General features: G+C 36.3%; 3 protein-coding genes across 14 annotated transcripts in view; 2 read left to right on the top strand and 1 right to left on the bottom strand.

The window, feature by feature from the left end:
* Window positions 1–1,069, top strand: part of Tab2 (TAK1-associated binding protein 2) — a 30,119-nt gene extending 29,050 nt beyond the window's left edge. For all 9 annotated transcript variants that reach the window (XM_022081105.2, XM_022081102.2, XM_022081103.2 and 6 more), the window contains one exon: window positions 899–1,069. The gene's annotated coding sequence lies outside the window, so the exon portion shown is untranslated. The remainder of the gene's footprint in view (window positions 1–898) is intronic.
* LOC110838170 (pre-mRNA-splicing factor SYF2) lies at window positions 977–5,830 on the bottom strand. 3 transcript variants are annotated; one of them, XM_022081111.1, is made up of 6 exons: window positions 5,704–5,830; window positions 4,930–5,057; window positions 4,413–4,553; window positions 2,551–2,675; window positions 1,354–1,521; window positions 977–1,267 (listed from the first exon to the last, which is right to left on the bottom strand). In XM_022081111.1, exons 2-6 carry the CDS (start codon window positions 5,014–5,016, stop codon window positions 1,102–1,104), a joined length of 687 nt encoding a protein of 228 aa, XP_021936803.1. In that variant the 5' UTR covers window positions 5,017–5,057; window positions 5,704–5,830; the 3' UTR covers window positions 977–1,101. The 3 variants fall into 3 exon arrangements, with proteins under 3 accessions (XP_021936803.1, XP_021936802.1, XP_021936804.1); XM_022081110.2 differs by lacking the exon at window positions 5,704–5,830 and adding an exon at window positions 5,473–5,640; XM_022081112.2 differs by lacking the exon at window positions 5,704–5,830 and adding an exon at window positions 5,530–5,638.
* An 82-nt stretch (window positions 5,831–5,912) lies between these two features.
* LOC110838164 (uncharacterized) lies at window positions 5,913–19,318 on the top strand. 2 transcript variants are annotated; one of them, XM_022081087.2, is made up of 10 exons: window positions 5,913–6,111; window positions 6,236–6,369; window positions 8,738–8,870; window positions 9,579–9,683; window positions 10,584–10,739; window positions 11,995–12,091; window positions 13,178–13,419; window positions 15,623–15,801; window positions 16,568–16,626; window positions 17,595–19,318. In XM_022081087.2, exons 2-10 carry the CDS (start codon window positions 6,300–6,302, stop codon window positions 18,978–18,980), a joined length of 2,427 nt encoding a protein of 808 aa, XP_021936779.1. In that variant the 5' UTR covers window positions 5,913–6,111; window positions 6,236–6,299; the 3' UTR covers window positions 18,981–19,318. The 2 variants fall into 2 exon arrangements, with proteins under 2 accessions (XP_021936779.1, XP_021936780.1); XM_022081088.2 differs by lacking the exons at window positions 5,913–6,111; window positions 6,236–6,369 and adding an exon at window positions 6,553–6,571.
* Window positions 19,319–20,816: the final 1,498 nt, after the last annotated feature.

Here is a 20,816-nt window from a genome sequence, read left to right as displayed (position 1 = left end):
ACGTGGAGAATTTCAACCCAGAAGACTAACACCAACAGCTTTGAACTTCTGAGTGCTTTCTGTTGGCTTTCGAATAAATGTTATAAAACATAAATTTGAGCTTCATACTTTAATTTTAGGATGTAAAATGTACAGCAAAGTATGACGATGGTTAAAGAAAGGAGAAGGCTTTCTTAACACATTTACTGTCAGGTGTTTAAAGAGCTGACTAGGTTTAAATGCCAGGGTTTTTGAAGCAGTCTGCCAATTTTCATGCCCTTATATATAAAATTATTATGCAGAATGCATTAGAGAGAGAAATTTGACATTTTCAGCATACCCTCAGTATACTTTCAGGGTGTTTTGTCGTGTGGATGACACCAAAATATAAAATTGCATTTACTTACTTCTTAGACTGGCAGATATTGTGCCTGAACAAATATCCATTTTGCTGTGGTAATGTACATAACACGTTTATAAATATTAAACAGAAGAATATTTAATGTCAATGCAAGTTTTAGTATGTCAACAACACAAATGTTTTACATAATACACATATTTCTATATTCCATTGAAAAGGTCACCTTTCCACTTGTTTTAATTCAGATGAAAATGAAGGTAGTTTATTAATGACTCAGTACAGCAATAATTTCTGAAAAAATCAATTGTAAACATTTTAGAAAAGCAGAATTGAAGAAGAGGCAATGTTCCATATAAGCCATTACTGACATCTAACATGTTCCTGTATTTAAATGAAGCACATAGTCATGTTTACATTCCATAATATATGGCCACCAGTACCATACACATATCTGGTGATGGAGTAATTAATAATTTCACTAACACACAAAAGTTTAGAAAGACAGATGTGTTTCTTGTGTGACAACCACAGGATGTGTTACTCATCCTTTCGTTTCAGGGGAGAATGCCTGATCTGAAACAGGAAGTGAGGACTGAATGGTCAGCAAGAAACAAATTCCATATGGTACTCAATGGCCACTGTGTTGAAAAATTCAAAGTTATATATTTTGTAAATGTGAAAATAACATGTACATAAGATACAAAAAAATATAGTAAATATTTCAGTTTATTGAAGAAAAGTAAATTACAAATCAGCACTGCTCAGACAGCTGTGCCCCGTTCCAGGTTCTGCTTGATCTCTGTAGTATGCGCTCCATAGAACCGTTCAAGTTTCTTGTTGAACTTCATGTTGCGTTCATTTATATAGTCTATATCCGCGTCGTCATTGTGCATTCGCCGTCTGCTGTATTTCTCACGTTTTGCAACCCTATGGAGAAAGAATCACAACATGTAAGTATCAGGGCATGAGACCAGAACTGATGCATGACTTGTTTGTTTGGAAAATTGACTTACTGTTTCTCCAAGTCTTGAACCATGCGATCTATCCCTTCCTTCGTGTCCTTCTGCAGACCATGCAGAATGGCATTCTGCCCACCATAGAATGCTTCTCCTAACTTCTGCTTCTGGCATTCGTACTGTTCCATGTCAGGCTTAATACTCTTCACCAGACGATTGTACTGCCTGCAATCAAAAGAGTTCATGACATTTCCTAATTTTATCATCTTACTTATATCTAGTTAACTGTGCTGTTTTAAGGATTAATACTGTATAGGTAGGCCCCGATTTATGCCGGGGTTACATTCCACCTCCTCAGGGTCGTTAGCTGAAGCGGCGTAAATCGAGGAAGAATTATAATGCGTTGTACTGGCGGATGAGGAGAAAGCAACTAACGCCGACACTAGTGCCGCCTAGGTACCCACTTCCTGTGCTGCGTTTATGCGTGCGTTTTCAAATTTTATTTTTATATATTTTTTTCATTATTATTTTGAAAGGGTGTTAATGTGAAACAGCGTAAAATGAAGCATCGTAAAGTGGGGCCTACCTGTAGTTTAATTTTGCAATGTCTATTGTGTAAAAACATATTGTTAAATAAGAGATATCCTTCATGGAGTCCAGAAATTAAATTAAATTCTAAAAATGTAGAAGAAATTGTTGTGAAGGCCAGTGCAGCTGAATGCATGAAGTGTTGCGTGAAAATCAACGTCACTTTCCTTTCTGTGACTAAAACATTTTTTGAGAAGTAAGTAGGTTCTGAATTGCAAATTACTAAGGGGCATACTTTGGAAATGGGGAAAATATACATATTTAAAAGTTACTGTATACCCATATTAACAGAAACGTGGACGTGGATCAAGGCAGATACTAGCAGATTTACAAATGCAGAAATGCAATTTTTAAGATGTACAGAACGCAAAATCGGAAGAGGTATAATAAGAAATATAAAAACTAGAAAGAATGAAAAGCTCAGACCGACAAATAACGGAATAAAATGATAAGGACAGGTTTTAAAAATGAAGATGGAATTCAAAGAAAATTCTGAACATGAAAATGCAATTGAAAGGAAAACCCCCAAGAGGGAGCAAAGGGTTAAAGATGTCAGACGGAAGAAAGAATGTGAAAGGAAACTGAAGAGGTGCTGTGAGATAACAGACTGATGGAGAGAGGCTTGGTTGAAACATGACCCACTTAAGTGGAAATGTCTTAACTCACCTAGCGGTGGCCTGGTCATAATCTGCAAAACCAGTATCTGGGTTCTTCTTTTTCTTTTTCCTGTCCAGTCGTTCAGCTTCGACGGCCTCAATGTGCAGCAGCTTGACGCGATCGTAATCTTCGCCCTGCAGCAACACAGCACATTGCCTATCATATGGTGGTTCATAATAGCTAGACTATGAGAAGCAGATACAGTCACAAGTGAAAGATCAAAGCTGAAATTTAATTTTCGTACATACACCCATGAAAGTGATATGAATAGCGGTAAACTGAGGCAACACTGTGCTGATAAACTGTGGGAAATTCTGTGGACATCATCATCATATACACAAGTGATGTACAACTATGGGGTCATGGGCGAGGTTTGTTTTACACAACATATACCAGAAGTGTGTGTGTTGTAACAGTTTTACCCTTTAAAGCCCAATGGTAACTATATGTCCCACCTGCTTAAACAATTTTGTACCTATGTGTTTCATATGATTCTTAGCGTAAACAGTGATTACTTCCTGAAACGGCACCAACCACTTGATATTTGTAATGGTTAAGTGTTATGTTTTCTTTGCAGTGTCGACTGAATACTTAAATATTTAGCATCATTGGCCTATCACATCATCATATTTACATAGTTTCTCCAGTATTAAAATACATACAAATACAAATAAGTAAAACCAAGTAAAAATTAATATTTATGTTGTGTGTTTCTTCAAAATGTAAAATGGTATTTTTTTATTCTCCCCCTATCCTCTACTGGCATAGGTTTGTCCATACAAAGCCTCTTTAGATATAAGGACAGACTGCACAGAATGGCCTTATTCTGAAATGGGATAGAAGTTACTTAAATAAGAGATTCTCTTATTCTTAAATGATGTGATTATCATTATCATTCCGATAGTGGAAGTACTATATGTTTTATCGTGGTCATTTCCTCCTTCCTTCATTTAATATAGGATACTTCTGAACTGTGTTTACTAGGAACTTTATAGCTAAGTTTTTATGTTTTAGCAATGGCAAGAATGGTAATTTATAATTACATCTGTGACTGAATAATGACTCATTTCTATTTTACAGTCAAATCAAGAAAACTGAGGGAGTTGTCGTTTTCCATTTCGCAGGTGAAATTAAGCAAAGGGTATTCACTGTATTGAATCTATGTTGGTTTTCAGTGATTTGTATATAATAAGAATATCATCGATATATCTAGAGTACTTTAAGAAATGGCATCATTTTGTTGGTATTGGTACTAGGTAATTATACTCAATTATGTTGTAAGAAAATATTAACAAATATTACTGTCATGACATAAATAGTATCGGTTCAAAACAAGTTTTGTAAGGGTCAAAATTTGTCAGATCAATGGTAGTTCCACATCTTTATGAAACAGACTGAGGCACTCGTATGATTCATTCAGTGTATTGTCTGCCATTTATCACGTATTGCCACATTTTAATTATTCTTTAGCTGTCAGACCAAGACACTGACTTTGGGTATTAGGTGTAAATGCCTTACATAAAAGGTAAATAACAGAATTTAAAAATACTGTGCGCTGGCTTGCTATTTATACCAGTTAACTCACTGGTGGTGTGCATAAGTATTATGTTACAGGAATTTTGCGTAAGTGTTGAAACTGGCTAGAACTTAATGCGGTGAAAAACTGGCACCAATTTTATATTTTATTATGAATGATGATTGTACTACAGCTCCCAGTAAGCTAAGGTAAAGTAACTAAAAAAGAGTCATGAGCATTTTAACAATTTTAATAATGTTTGACTTATGCTCTGCTTATTGACTACCAGAGGTATTTTTCAGCATTTTTCATAATTCTTATAGAAATGCATTAATTTTCTCAGGAAAATACTTACTTTCTCTTCAGCCTCTCTCCGCTTTTCCTCATCATTTAAAACCCACTCCCTCTGTCGTTTGCGAGCCTCCCAGTTGGATGGCAATTTGCTGCGCTTGTCTTCTTCCAGTACTTCTTTATGGTTCATTTGACGTGCCTCATTCTGAAAATACAGAATGATCCACCATTTATAAGACTCAAAAGTATTAAACAGCAAGTATAAAATGTGTTGGGTTTACATAACAAATCCAGTCAAAAAAAATGTAACTATTTGTACAATACAAACTTTACATACATAATATTCAATTAATCTGGAAATTGTGGAACAGGTTCCCACTACACCACAATGTAGAACAGGTGTTTTTATCTGATGAAAGTGCTCCATGTTTGAGTTACCATTCCTTACATCAGGATACAAAGATGGTGGAAGGTGTATAGTCATTACCATAATCAAACCTTACCTGATCTCACAACTGTAAACACATTAAGTTTTGACCAATCACAAACATGATATCAGATTAAATACATTATGTACTTACTCTCTTGATATGCAGGTCTCGTAGTCGCTTCATACGTTCTGCTTGCTTTTCTTTGAAAGACAACTGTTTACCCACCAAGTCTTCCATGTTTTGTATGTGTACTGACGCTCAACCAACTGTGTAATCTCCTGTAAAATACCATAAAAACATTATACGTCCACTGCCTGCTACCTTAAAATACCACACCAGTGCACATTTCCTGTCACTTTCTCATAAATTGTTGCTTACAACCAATCTATAACGTTATGTGAATCATACTCTTCTTTCTTATACAAACATAAATTACATCGTTATGACAATGATTTACAGTCGAATCTATTATCGCAAAAATAATTATGCCAGAGGGCATCACCTCTACTGCATGCATGCACAGCATGGAATATGCACATGTTCATAATACTGTTATGGTATACGGCAAGAAAACATGTAGGAACATCGTTAGTGGGAAGGAAGAAAAGGGGGCAATCACCAGTCCAAACCTGATAACCTATAGCATCACAACCTTCCCTAAAGCTACTTCTTGTAACAGAAAATGCGACTTACCTGTCCTACAAAAAACTATCTTAACATACAGAAGCACGTTGGCTGATTTACACTTACAACAATAATGAACCCTGACAATCACAATAACAACAGCAAACAATCAAAAATCACATTGCGTTGTTTACATAACAATTGCAAACATACTCCGACTTCGTTAGTTTTCACTTTGGACACCAGATCGCAGCACCTCGATGTTCTTCTCACAAATCTTCTCATCCTTAATAATCTTACCTGTTGGAACAAATACACTAGCACTTCAGCTGTTTCCCACTTATATCAGCATCGATTTCCCTAATAACCACGGCAAACATTAAAATAGTCCACAACAGCAAACAAGCTCATTTCCACAATTACCGCCAGATCGCAGTACTGTACTGTCCATTAACATGTGACATCTTCCGTCACTTCGCTATCATCGCTCGTAAGATATTTGAAAGTATAGTTTCGAGATCGTGGAGAACAATATCCACATCAAATTTTATCTAAATCGGTCCAGTAGTTCGCTTGTTGTAGTAACTTTAACATGTTAACGTTGGTGTCACTGCGCAGTTGCTGACACTGAAATGCTACCATTATTTTATCTGGACAGTTTATGCAGTTTACATCTGTGACGTGCCGTTACTTTTAAACTAATATGTGGTAATCACTTGTTTTCTGTCAGGAATACAGTTGTTTAAACATCAAACTATGGAAAGTTCTTAACTATAATGGAGATTATGTGGTGTGATAAATGGAAGATGCTGTTACCACATTTATTTTGCAGATAAATGCTACGCAACGGAATAGTTCATGCAATGTGCTGACGGCTAGAACTGGCGAGAAAAAGTATGGCGGTTGTTATTGAAACGACAATTGGGGACATTACAGTTGATCTGTTCACAGAAGAAAGGCCTCGCAGTAAGGATACTTTTTTTAGTTCGTTAAGCGTAACAGTACGTATTAGCTCCGCCTTTGGATAGTATTCTTAAAATTCTCGGAGTTTCAGCCGCGATTTATCTGCCCAAAGTAAGGTTAGCCCTTCAAGACAAAACACTATGAAACCAGATAATTACGGATGTGCAACGACAGCAGTATTTTCATACGTAGTTTCAAAATAAAGGTATTGCACAGCATTTAATTTGTGATACAGATGAGAAGTTAATACTGTATGGTTTTACAATACAATATTGCAGTCGTCTTTCATTCGTATTTACGTTTTCCAGTGGTTCATTAGAGTAGTTTGCACATATTTAGGTGATGGTTAGGATTAATTCCTTGTTACTTGTGATATATACTCTTTTCGAATAAATTTAAAGCTTAAAACACCAAATAACTTTACTTAGTTATTTCCAGAGGTTATTTTCTCTCATATCTTGATATATCATACTGATGTGACAGTTTTCTTGTGTTCTGTCAGCTATTTGATGTGTTTCTGTGCAATTGTCACCTAGAAACAGGCATGAGTAAGAAATTATTAGAAATTATCAAACGAGCCTGGCGTTTTCCTATTGCAAAAATGGTGGGAAACCAGCAAGAATTCTCAACATATAATTGCAGCTTTTATTGATACATTTCCAGGCGTTCTTCCTCCTACCAGGTAAGTGGTCCTTGTCCTCTGTAAAAGATTTGAACAAACTGGAACTGTTGCTGATTTAACAAGATGTGGGAGACCAAGTTCTGTGATGTCAGAAGAAAACCTACAAATTATTGTGCAAGCTTTATTTGGATTCATTCCAAGTAACTTCAAGAGAACTTGAGATATCATACATAATGCTCCGTACACTTGGATTGAAGCCTTCAAACTTAAAGTGTTGCATGCTTTATATGACAGTAGTCTGACATGAAATTTTGTGAATGGTTTATGTTAATGCATGTGGCTCGTACAAAATTTATAAAAAAAAAAAATAACAATCTTCTGAACAGTTGGAGATGTGTTTAAAACTAATGGATTTCTGAATCACCTCAGCTGTTTACTAGAGTGATGAAAATTCTCACCATGTGATTCAAGAACAGCTTGAGGTTCTTTGCTATATTGAACAAATGGATTAAAGCCAAGAAACATACATTACATTTTGACAAAAGAAATTTTATTAATTTTTTACTACCAACAGAAATTGTGTTAGTCTAGGTATGTAGGATATGAGACAATATAATTGAAGAAGTAGAAACAACTGAATTTCTTGGCCTACAAACTTACAATAATTTAAATTTGAAACCAAATTCAATATATTATCCCAAAGCTAAGCTCAACATGCTTTGATATGAGGATTGTCACATCCATCATGAGAACAGAAACTTTAAAAATTGTCTACTCTTCTTTCTTCCATTTGATTGTGTCATACAGAATTATTTTCTGGGGAAACTCAACAGACAGCAAAGAAGTATTTTACAACCAAAAGAAAATCATTAGAATAATGGCAGGCACTAAAGTGAGAGTCTCATTTAGGGAATTACATAATAAATTTAATATTCTCTCATTAGCCAGTGAATTATAGCTCTCATTTTTATCATTTGTAGTGTACAACACAGAAAAATTTCAAACTCAGATACCCACAATACAAGTACAAGATATAGATAAAACCTTCATATGCCAAACACTAAACTCACTAAATATCAAAAAGGAGTTTACTACACTGGAATTAAGCTATTCAATAATATAAAAAGTCGAAATCAAAATATAACAAACTTTCCGCCAGCACAAAAACAGTATCCTATTTCAATCCTTCTATTTATTAGCAGAATTTACCCCAACCATAAATTTTCAACTCTTATAAATACCTGTAAGCAATATTGATGTACTGTCTTTTGTAATTATTTTTGCAGTAATACTGTAGTTGACTGTAAATTATTATAAGTATGTAATTTTTATTAGCAACAAGTATTGTATTTGTGCTATGACATGTTCTGTATCCTTTGCTTAGTCCTATGAAGGATCTATGGAGTAAATAAATCCTATTTTATTCTATTCTGTGTATGTATTTATGTATGTATGTGCTTTTAATCTATTTAAGAATTTCCCAGGTACTGTTTCTGTTTTTAACTTCCAGCTATCAGGCTAATGAAGGGAGAAGACAGATGGATAATTGAAGAACATAGATAATCCAAAACATTTTATTTGGTGCATTCACAGAAGTTTACAAATTAGTTTAGTTTAGTTAGTATTTTCTGACAAACCTGTGGCATTTGAATTTGCATAGTGACATGAAAATACATATCAGTTGTCAAGTGTTTGTCAGAATTACAACTCATTCTGAATTCGAAGTAACCATTGAAATGTTTCTTGCAGCATGTCTCAATTTCCTGAAGCTCTGCAAGATAAAGTACTACAACTTCTGTCTATTCCACTCAGTGCAGCACAACTTTGTGGCACAGACTGGTGACCCCACGGGCCTGGGGAAGAATGGGGAGTCAGTTTTTGGGTGAGTACAGTTGTACTAACTCCGCAGATCAGATTCCTCATTGAGAAGCTGATAGCCACTCACTCATATCCATGTCCCCATACATGGTTTAGGTATTTCAGTGAAAATGGGATCAATGGAAAGTAGATGGGAAATAAAAGTTTTCCCTTTGGAATGTATACATTCTAAGTCCTCAGCCTTGTGGTCTGTTGTTTGCTATGTGTGGTTTTAAATTTTGTTCTATAATTTTGAAGTGTATGACTCATGAACCAAGTCCACACAGATTACAGTCTCTCATGTTAACCTTCTTCAGATGCCTCAGCTTTTAACCCCAAATAGATTCTTATTCTAATGGTGGTGTGTTTTTGAACTGTTTATGATTGCTCTCCATGTGGCTTGGATAAATTTGGATATCTGATTTAGCTTCATGTGAATTCACTTGCTCAGAATTTTTTTTTGTTCCTTTCTTATTTTGTATTCTGACTCGCTGTTTCTCTTGAAAATGTAATTTTTATATTATCTGTTGATATTTATATACTTAGTATCTTCTAAATTGTATATTGCAGTTTGTAGGTCTTGCATTAATTACCTGAGCATCTGCATATCTCAATTAATGAGTTAGCAAACTTTCTTATAACTGGATGCCACTTCCTTTTGCATCACATTCTCTACATTGTTTTGTTGAAACCAAGGACTGTAACAGTCAAATCATCTGATGCATGTTGGCAGAAAAATACGTGGTGAAGGGGCACGCTTTTTTGAAGCAGAGATGATCCCCAAGCTGAAGCACACTAAGCCTGGGCTCGTGTCAATGGTGAACTGTGGCGATAACATGTGAGTACATGTGAGAAACTCCTTTACTGTCAGGCAGTTTCAAATTTTCATAATTCAGTTGATTACACAGAATTTTCAATGTTCTCACTTCAGGCTTCCATAACTGAGTTACAGAGAGCTGGTTCTCACACAAGTTATTTATGGATTTTATGTAGAAAATTTCTTTAAGTATAAATATGCTCTGAAATGTATGTTTTACAAATAGCATGGAACGCATTAGCTTCCTGTATGCAGTCACACCACCAATCTGTTGCCTATGCAACATTATCATGGTCTACATTTCTCCCATTAATAAGGCAGAGCACTGTAATTGTTCGTGCTCAGAACATAACAATGATTTTAGAGTTTTGACATTGGTATTTACAGATTCAAATCAGAATTCTCAAAGGAGGATTACATGGGCAGGGCATGTAGCGTGCATAGAAGAGACTAGGTACATTCTGCATGGTAGAGTGGAGTTAAATGCTGAAGTTGGGATGGTTTTGGGCCTTATAAGTAATGGATCCGTTGTTGATTATTTTATGGAGTGTACATGAGGTTTATGAAGTTTTTTAAATTATAAAATATTTGTTTGCCCTTTTTGTTTATATAAATATGTTGTAGTTGTATTTTATTATGGAATTAAGTTTATTAGTAATTTAAATTACACAAATATAAGTTGCCATATGTTCAGTGAATATGATTAAGTTGATTAAAACTGTTTTCAGCCCAAGAAAACTGGGATATGGTATGACAAGTGCAGCAGTATGATGGTCACAACTTCTGAAACACAACATTAAAATAGTTTCACATAATGATCTATGTAAAAGTTATGATAACTCACTGGCAGTAGTGACTGGGCTATGGTCTGGACAGTCAAAGGGGTTTTGTTGATATTTTGGCTTGCGTTACTGTTAACAGGTTGGGGTCACAGTTTTTCATTACACTGGGCAGTGAGCTTCAGTACCTTGACAATGACCACTGTGTGTTCGGTGAAGTTGCAGAAGGTAACGACGTACTCCTAAAATTGAATGAGGCTATCTGTGACTCAGAACATCGGCCCTATCAGGATATCAGGTACAGCAGATTTTGCTAAACTGTCTCTTTATCACTCAACATCTGATATTCTGATCAGTATGAATATGCAAAAGATAGAGCTTGAAATTCTTTGTCTTAGTGCTCTTACTGTTTGCTATTCGGAGAGGACCGCTTGATAAGTAGGGTGAGAAGTTTTATGTCTGTTTTTGAACTGCATGACGAAGTGGTACTCATGTAATCTTCTAAATAAAATACTGATGGCACAAATCAGCGAGGCTGATTGAGCCCATTTTTACCAAAAATTTGAGATATATTCCTATTATTCTTTTCATCTGATGCCCTCCCATGTCTTCAATGTAATCATATCCTCCCATCGTAGCAATACATTACCTGCAAAGTCCCATTTTCTCTGTGTCTAATTCATGTTTAAAAGTTATACTATGTTAACATGGACATGACATTTGCTTAAGGAATTCTAACTTGGCCTATGTATACATCTGTGTACCTCTGAAAATGGTGGTTTTTCTGAACAAGCTGTAATCAGTGAAATGGAACGGCAGATTGCTCTTCAAATGTCATGAATGAATCTGACTCTGTTGATGTCTGACCACGTCAGCTCATGCTTCCAGTCACAGCAGTTCTCATGGTTTGCATACAGTTCTTTTAAAGAATACTGTACTTTGTAATAATATTCACTGAAAAAAACAAAATACGTAGCTCCTCATTATGAAATCTTCAGTTTTCTTTCCAAATATTCTCCTGAACACCCTGTTCTACAAGTCTCTCAATCTGTATTCTTACTTTAATGTGAGAGATCAATTTCATACTAAGACAAAATATTATTTGAACAGAATTGTAGCTAACATTCAGCAAATTCATTCTGGTGTTAATTTTTTTAATGTAATTTTAATTTGTTACTGGTGTTCCCAGATGCTTAAGCTTTACCACAGTTTTGGATTTATTATCTGTCCTTTTGGTTAATTCCTCATTCTAGTGACAAGATATGAGCATTTTCTGAATTTAAATTTAGACAATCTCCTTATAGGCATCTAATAGGTATAATATTTCTTCAGTTGCATTAAATACCCAGGAACTGAAGGATTAAAATGGTTACACAGTGTTACAAGAACATATATGTGAAAGTAAGTGCAGGTACTTTGAGGAAGGAACATCAGTTACTAGGATTTTAAAACAAAGTGGTGTAGAGTACGAGGATAAAGCAGCTTGGTTTGGAAACCTCTTGATCGATATACTGGATCAGGTCCAGTGACTTCCTGTTCTTGTTGTGCTTCAGGATAACCCACACAGTTATCCTGGATGATCCATTTGATGACCCTGTAGGCCTCCAAATACCAGACTGCTCCCCAGAGCCGTCTCCTGAAGTTTTGCAGGTGAGTGTACGCTGCAGCCATGTTTTCTAGCTGGTGGGTTATGACATCTGTTAGTTTTATAAAAGATAATTTGGAGGGTTATGAGTCATACAAACTACAAAACCTGACTGCTGTATCTGAAACAAAATTGGGATATAACCTTGTCTTTGTATAAAGTTGTAATTGTGGGTATGTATGTTCACTTACTGTGTATGAACAGATAAAGCAGTTTGTCCCAAATTTGATGTGCCTATTTTTTTGAAAACAGGAAGATAGATTTTAGCAAGGTCAGAACTCTTAAAAAGTGTCTTGGGTTCAAGTCCTGGTGAGGGTGGTTTTTATAGCTCAGAATCTAAGCATGACAGAAGAACAGGACCGAGATGAAAGTTGTTTGTTTCAGTGAGGAAATTACAAGAACAAAGGCTGCAACCCCAAAAAGCTGTCTGTGTTTGAATCTCGAAGAAGATGATGGATTTAGGATTAATAATTTTTTCATTTGATTTTCAGCAAAATGTATCAAATGGTCAGGCCTGTGATAAGCTTTTGGTCAATAAAGAGGGTTAAGAAATGGAAGTATTTATCAAATTTCCGCAAAGTAACACAGCCAGCTAGTCGTCTTTGGCTCTCAGAGGGCTGTTACACCACAGATTAAATAAATAAATAAACACTCTGGGCACTTTAATATTTATCAATATGAATGTGTCATGAATATTTGTATTTGTATTTACATACGTGGATGTGGAGTTATTGAAATTTGCTACTGTCCATAAATCACCTATCAGTTGCCCTGAGATAGAACTGGGACCACAAGGAGGTGTGTTTAGCTGTAAGTATTGATGATAAAATGAAATGTGTTCTTACCCCAGTGAGTATAGATTTTAATGCCAGTAAGTTTGCACTACAAAAATTAAACAGATTTTAATCATTGGCAGTAACGTTGAGATGTGAGGTTTTAAGTCTGTAGCTGAAGCTGGTCCTTAAATATAGTAGGAAATTCATGTTTAGTCAGTCCACTAAACTGAGTTTTTAAGTTTCATATTTGTACCAACTAAACAGATAGGTGCATTATTGTATTTAACTTATGAATTTGTATCATGTTGGTGCTAGAATGGACGGATTGCACCAGATGAGGTACTGGATGATACCCAAGGCCTGTCAGCAGTTGAGATTGAGGAACGTGAGCAGAGCCGAGAGGCCCGTGCGCAGGCCACCATCTTGGAAATTGTGGGTGATCTGCCTGATGCAGAAATGGCACCACCTGAGAATGTCCTGTTTGTGTGTAAGCTGAACCCTGTCACCAGTGATGATGATTTGGAGATCATCTTCAGTCGTTTTGGCAAAGTCAAGAGGTCAGCCCCTGAGGGTTTCATGTTTCTGTCTTCCAGGAGTGTCAGTCCGTACCTGTTTGATTGTTTTCATTTGCTCCATTCTTACCATAACGTGGCATGGGAGCTGTCACTTTACCAGTACTTTTAATCATTTATTGTTTTTCTGTTGATAGATTTATTAACTAATTAACTGATAATTTAATTAAAAATGTAGTATAAAAATAACTAATGTAATTTCAACGTATAAAATACTTGGATAAGTCAGCAGACTTCCTGCATTGCATGTAAAATGAAGCTGTCTCACTAACACCGTGGAGGCACTGATGGGAGGGGAGAGGTATAGCTTCTGCTCATTCCTGACCTGAGCAAGGGGTAGGGGTCATGGTCAGTATCATGCCCTGGCTATGCTTTATGCCCAGGAAAAGGATCCACAGTACTCGTTAGATGCAAGACAGCCCACCCAGAGCTGATCTGGATGCAGAGGCTAGAGGAAAAATCCTTTGCACCTGCAAGGGATTATTTCACAAAAGAATGGTTGAATGATACTGTATGAAATAACAAGAGGTGTAATGTCTTTGCTTTTAAGTTCGCAGCATTGTCAATGTTTTGGCAGTGGACGAGTTGTTACCCTTGAAGAAGTGGTAGAGGAGATGCAGGGATGAAAACTTAGAACAACTTAGCTTTAGCAATAACTGCATAGAGTGGGTGCATGAAATAATGTTCGCAGGGAAACCGCACTTTCCCTCGCATTTGTTACAGGCTCTTTGTCCTTTCTGAATGCTACAAGCCTTTTTTTTATCCAGCCCAACACAAGTCCCTCTTGGAATGTTCACTGTATCTGACATTTTAAGGGATTACAACATTGTTTTGAATGTTTAGTTATTTGACACTTGTAGCACCTGCAGCCATTTTGATCTTGGCAAAAATAAACATTAATTTTTTATTTGACAAAACCACTACATAACTTTCCAGATAAAGGAATACAACTTGACTCTATGGGGTTCATCTGCAAATTGAAAGTCTGGATTAGTCATGATGCCCTACAGCATGTCTGTACAGGTCACAACATGACTCATCATGCCAAACCATTCAGTGTAAAATCAGTCAACTAACAGAAAATACTGTAGTATTTTAGAAGCCTGGGTACAACATAGCAACACGTTGCCTCAAAGGTTTTTCAGAATTTTCTTATGGTGGCACAGTGCTGATGGAGATAACCATATTTATCCAAATACCATGTGCCCCCACCAGTAAGACGTGCATTTCAATTTTATAGCATTAAAATTTTTTAATGACACTAGTACTAAAGACCAGAAAGTGATAAATTATGTTAGTTGGTTTTCCTTGCGTTAGGAATCCATGCAAGCTTGTGCAATGGCCAATATTACTGCAGTAGCTTGAAAAATTATTAGAAAGCAATACTGTAATTAGAAGTACAGGTATGCTTTGCTGTTCACTTCACTTCGTGCCATCTGAATTGATCTCATCATTGTCTGTGCCCCAAGTAGGGTATCAGAACTTTTGAAATGCATTTTTTTTTGTATTAATTAGAAAGTCTTAGTAAAATACCTGTTTGCTATCGGACACAAATTATTTAATGTAAATATTTCTGTAACCAACCTCGGCTTGCATTGAAGCCCTGAATTCCTGTTTCTTTAATAATTTCTGGTGCCTTCCGCTGGTATGCTTTACGTGTCATACTGCAATAAAACTGCTGCCCCTCATTTACAATTGAATAAAGCTTTTATTGCAGCTTGAAATTTTGCTTTTTGCTTCTTGGAAGCTTGCTTGTGGTGTCTATTACGACGTAGTGGATACAGTAATCACTCACTTCAAGCGTTTTGGTTGCAGTGTATTTATTCTGTTTTAAGACTTAAGTATCTTAAATCTTAAAAAAAATCTGTGGACCACAGATCAAGAATAGCTCTGTCTACTGGATCCAACAAAATAGGTGTCTCCCCACTTTTTATTTTACAAATCTTACTTTTCCCGATGGACAGTAACATTTTGTGCTACCCATATTGAATCCTTGAACATGACATGATTTGGTATTTTATGCATACATTTTAGAAGAAAAGGTCTGCATGGTATTTGGATAAATGCAGTAATTGGTAGGCAATAATAATTGAAAAATAACTAGTAGTTTTTAATTAATAGTATGCATTAATCATATCAGACTAATATGCTGTCACCTTGAAATGATGTGAGGCAGTTTTGGTTACAGCTGTGAGGTGATACGAGACAAGGTCAGTGGCGACTCACTGCAGTATGCATTTGTGGAATTTGAGGACAAGAAGGCATGCGAAGATGCGTACTTCAAGATGGACAATGTGCTTATTGATGATCGGCGCATACATGTTGACTTCAGCCAGAGCGTTGCTCGTCTTCGCTGGAAGGGCAGAGGTGTGCAGGACCTTATGGATATTAGTTTATTAATTGCAGAGCTAGACTTTTATTGTCTTTAAAAGTAATTTAACTTAGTTATGTTTCATTTCTGTGCCTGTGTATCTGTCTTTTCCTAACAAATTTTCAACAAGCGATTATCATGGAGCTTGGCATTGTAACATTGGATCAGTGATGAATTTATTTTCCACCTTGTTACAATTTATAATGATTTCTTCTTTGCTATACTTGAAGCAACTGAAATAATTCATTCATTCATTCAATTCATTTATTTGAGTGCTTGACAACAGTCAAAAAGGCCAATAAGAGCCAAGCACTAACAACAACAAAAATAATAATGATAATAAATCAATTCATTAATTTAATGCAAAATAATTAACAGTAAATGAACCAAATAATATGCCTGAAAGTGAAATATTAAAATACAAAAAAGAAACAAGCAAATGAACTAATTATATAAATGTACAAATAATTCAATTCATTTATTGCATATTAATCAACAAGCAAATGAGCTGAATAATATGCCTCAGTATAATATAATAATGACACTTGAAATAATTGTTCTCTATTAGTTAATGTTCCTCTATTTTTGTAGCAATTGTAACTCGTAGCCACTGATCTTTGCATAGTCTCTGTACAGTGGACAGTCCTGTAATAATATCCAACATCTAGTCTTTGGCTAGGTATGTCATGTTAGACTGCTACCATCATCATCAACAGCATTGGCATTAACACCCAACAGTAACTGTTCTGTTGTTATTTACAGGTCGTGGTGTAGAGCATATACAAGAAAAGGCAGAAACAAAACAGGACAGAAGTGGCAGGGTGAGTAACTAGTTATTCATTGGCATATTATTGAAATGAACCTCCATGAGTTTGTTATTAAAACTGCATTGAAAAATATATAGCAGACCAGGTCATATAAAGGCTGGTCTCTGGCTTCTCAAAATTTGAACTCTGCTTAAAACTTTAATATTGCTACTGCAGCATTGCCTGCAAGTTATAACAGAATAACAGTAAAAGTATTAGGCAAGAGAATTATATTGTTGAACAGTGGAAACTTAGATCTGTACTTTTCTGGGTTCTTATATCATGATGTGTGCAGTACTTGTGATCACTATAATCAAAAATCATTATGAACCATTTCTTGGGACATTGATCTTATCTGTGTACCATATTTACGCAATATAAGATGCTAACATTAATGACATCGACAAATGTAGCTGTGATGATTACTGTTGGTGAGAAACTGAACATCTTATAAGAGGCAAAACAATGAGGGAATTGTGCTGGCCACTACAAAACAGTGGTCACTGGTAGCTTTTCATAGGCAAGCAGAAAATTTTTCCAGCAATAGAAAGTTGTCTTCATATTTAAATGAGACAGCAATTTGGTTGTGAATTGTTGCTTGAAATATGCCAGTTGAAGGCACTTGAAATCACAACAGACATGGTGACTCAGGGCTTCAACACAGTCCAGGCTCATGTTGAAATGCCATCATATGGTAGACATTTGTCATTGTCTAAAACTTGACTGCTAGCTTTAAATAGTTCCAAAAGTGACTCTGCAAAAGATATGGATAAAGAAAACGGTCAATTCAGCGTTGCTTGTTGTAGTGATACTGCCAGGATAATGATCCTCCTTTTGTTTGTTATTTTTCTGTAAATGTAATGTTAAGAAGGTGATGGTGGATGGGTTTTGCTTTTTTAGGTGCCATAGCAGATATGACTCGTGCGCAGAGCAATTCCCTTAGTGCCAGCTCTGGAGTGACACTAAATTCTCTTATATTTCAGAAATACGAAAGAAGTTCAACCGTCCGAGTTGATAGCTTGGAGGCGGAAAATCGACAACATAGCCATGGAGATGATTGGACCAGCAGAGAAAATGAATTTGACAGAGACAAGAACAATGCATGTAAAAAAGGCAGGAGACTTGATGACTATAAGTGTGGTTCCAGACAGGAAGGAGAGAAAGACAAGAAGGCTGCAAGGAATGATGAGGATTTTGTTTTGGGGTCTAGGGACAGCAATGAAAATGAAAGGAAATCGAAGCAAAGCTATGAGAGAAGTGGGGAAGGCCACAGAGGTGTGAATAAAGATGCAAAAAGTAGTAACAGGAATGATGAAGCTAAGAGATTCCAGGATGGTGGTAAGGATCTGAAAGTGAAACAGGATGCAAGTAAGAAGCACAGTAGTGAGGAAGGAAAGAAAAACAAGGACATACAACATACGCATAGTAACGGGGAAGGAAAGACACATACGGACATCGAAAAAGTAAAGTGTGAAGAATCGCATAACAGGCATATCGTTGAAAAAGATAAAAGATGTAGAGTGACGAACAAAGATGTAAGGAGTGGAGAAGAAAAAAGTAAGAATATAGACAAGAACATAACAGTTAAGCACAACAGTGAGAAGAACAAGAAGTTAGCTAAACAAATGGAAGAAGGCGGTAAGAAGCGTAAGGATGCTAAAGAGAAACGTAATCAGACAGTGAAGGAGAAGAGTGACAGAAAGATGAGAGGGGAGAGTATGACTAAGGAGACAAAGAAGCGGAAGCACTCCAGCTCATCATTTCAGAGCAGAAAGAAACATAAGAGGTCACCAAGCAGTGACTCAGAATCGTCCAGCTCCATCAACTTTACCAGCAGTACCGATTCATCGTCTAGTGAATCTTCCGATGAGCAGAGCAAAGCCCGACACAAGAAACATCACAAGAAGCCTTCGGTACTTGCTAAGAAGTCAAAGAAGAAGTTGAAACTGTCTAAGAAAAACACACGCAAGCGGAAAAATGATTCGGACACCGACAGCTCTTCTTTTGACAGTTCCGATAGTAACCCCAGAGGCAGAAGTCGTAACAAGAGGAAACAAAGAACAAAAGGTGCGTCTTCAGAAGAGGACAGCAGTTCAGAACGTGAGGTGAAGAGGAAGAGGAGGAAGAAGAGGAAAAAGAAACCAAAGGTTAGTATGAAGCGGAAAAGAAAATCTTCTAGCTCTGAAGACTCGGAGACTGATGACACGTCCAGTGACTCAGAGGATCAAAAGCCCCCAAAGAAACGTCACAAGAAAGTGATTAAAAAGCGCAAGAAGAATCACACAACAAACAAGAAATCTGTGCAAAGAAGTAAGAGTGATGAATCACACTCTGTTGACAGGAAGGTGAGGTCATCCGCCAGTGATTGATTGTTTTGTTTATTTTGTAAGTATGGTGCTGGTCCACATTTGTGCATTCAATTCAGTTTTTAATTCACCAGGAAAATTGAGCCAAGTTATCTCCTATCCTGAAGTGTGAGCACAAACTTAATTTTCTAACAGAAATTTGGCTGTTATATTATTAAACATTTCACAGAACACATTTACTTGCATAATGTGTTCATGTCTTCATTCAAGACAAGTGTGGTAAGTGCACTGAAGGCCAAGATATTTGTTTTCTACAGTTCATGTAAATTTCTGTTTTCCTGTTGAGTTTTCCTTTACTGTCATGTACATAATTTATGCCATAAATTCAATTTATCCTATTATACACTCTTCTTTGATTGTCATATTAAACAACGTATTAGTTCTGATTATATTCAGTTTCCAGGGAAAATCATAATTCATATTTCCTACCTTTCTGACTTCGTATCTCACATCTGGTGTCAGAGTGCACTGAATACAACAGAATCGATGAAGGCACATGTTCTGTGATGGGTTGTCTTTAATCTTACTGTACTGCAACTTCAGAAGGGATAAGAATTCATTGTGGACCGTAACACAACAATGTTGCTGTTTTTGTTATTGATATGTGAAGTACATTTCTGCTTGGCCTGTAATATGCGAAATCAATGTATAGTATTTCTGAAGCTATAACTCCTACTCTTTCTTGACCTCAGCACTAGATAGGGGTGAGTGGTGAGCATCATGCCCTGGCCTGAGAGCACAGGAATACTATTTGAAATGTTTATCGCAACCATCCAATCCCACACAAATCCTTAGGTGAATTGAGATAAGTATTCAGGTGACTTGACAACAAACGATGGGCCATGGAACGTGGTTGCAAGAGCCATGTTGGTATGTCACTCACATAACAGACTGAACAGCACACGAGAGACGATTCCACCCTGGCCCACATACCATGACATGTAGGTGTGACCGACTGGAAAGACATTTGGATAGCCGGCAAAGAAGATATGAGGATACTATTTCCACCAGATGAGACGGGAACTGTTGAAAAGTTAGCTTGGTAACAAGAGTTTTGGCCCATACAGTATCGAAGGCTTTGATTACATCCTGGAAAGCTGAGCTGGTAAGCCTTTTCGCATCAGTTATCCCTTCGTCTTTCAATAAGGTGGGCCAGCTGTGGCATTAAAATACGTTTTCTTTGTCCTCGTGGACCCTCTGCATCATACACATATCCACTCAACGTCACATATTATGCAGCTTCTTCAGCAATTTTGAACACTGCAGCATTTTAACCACTGAAGAGGCAAAATTAACAGGAGAAAGAAGCAATCATACATACTTCCCTTATCTCTTTCTCATGTATGTTGTCTAAAGAAATTGTCTCTTGGACTAATCACTTCGGCTGTTTCAAGACTACTGATAAATTTTATTAGCTTATATACAAATCTCTAATTTTAGAAGTAGGTGATCTTAGTATATAAATTACAATATTTCTCAGTATATATACACAGTTAATTTTGTTTAACCAAAATAAATAAATATCAAATGGTCAAGGAGTTAGGTCATACTGACTCGTTCTGGCCTCGAAGCGTAAAAGTCTCTTTCAGGGTTTCTTCGTCCACATGGTGTGTAATTTTTAAATAATTTTGGAAGTCTGTCTCTACATTCTATTAACATGTTGAAACCAATTGTTTTTATATTTCAAAAATTTGTCTGAAATGGGTTCTGTTTGTAACTCTTTAGGTATGTCTTCATTTATTTTATAGTCCAAGTGTACTTTGCAATACGTCTCATAAATTACATCTCAGCATGTGTAATTCTGTTTTTGTCCTTTTTCAATATTCAGTTTTCACTGCC

This window comes from Zootermopsis nevadensis, unplaced genomic scaffold (assembly GCF_977971745.1).
Source record: "Zootermopsis nevadensis isolate Lab colony 2312 unplaced genomic scaffold, Znev_1.0 Znev_ptg000030l, whole genome shotgun sequence".
Lineage (NCBI taxonomy): Eukaryota > Metazoa > Arthropoda > Insecta > Blattodea > Termopsidae > Zootermopsis > Zootermopsis nevadensis.
Note: the sequence above shows the minus strand (reverse complement) of the source record. Positions and strands in the feature narration are given on the sequence as shown.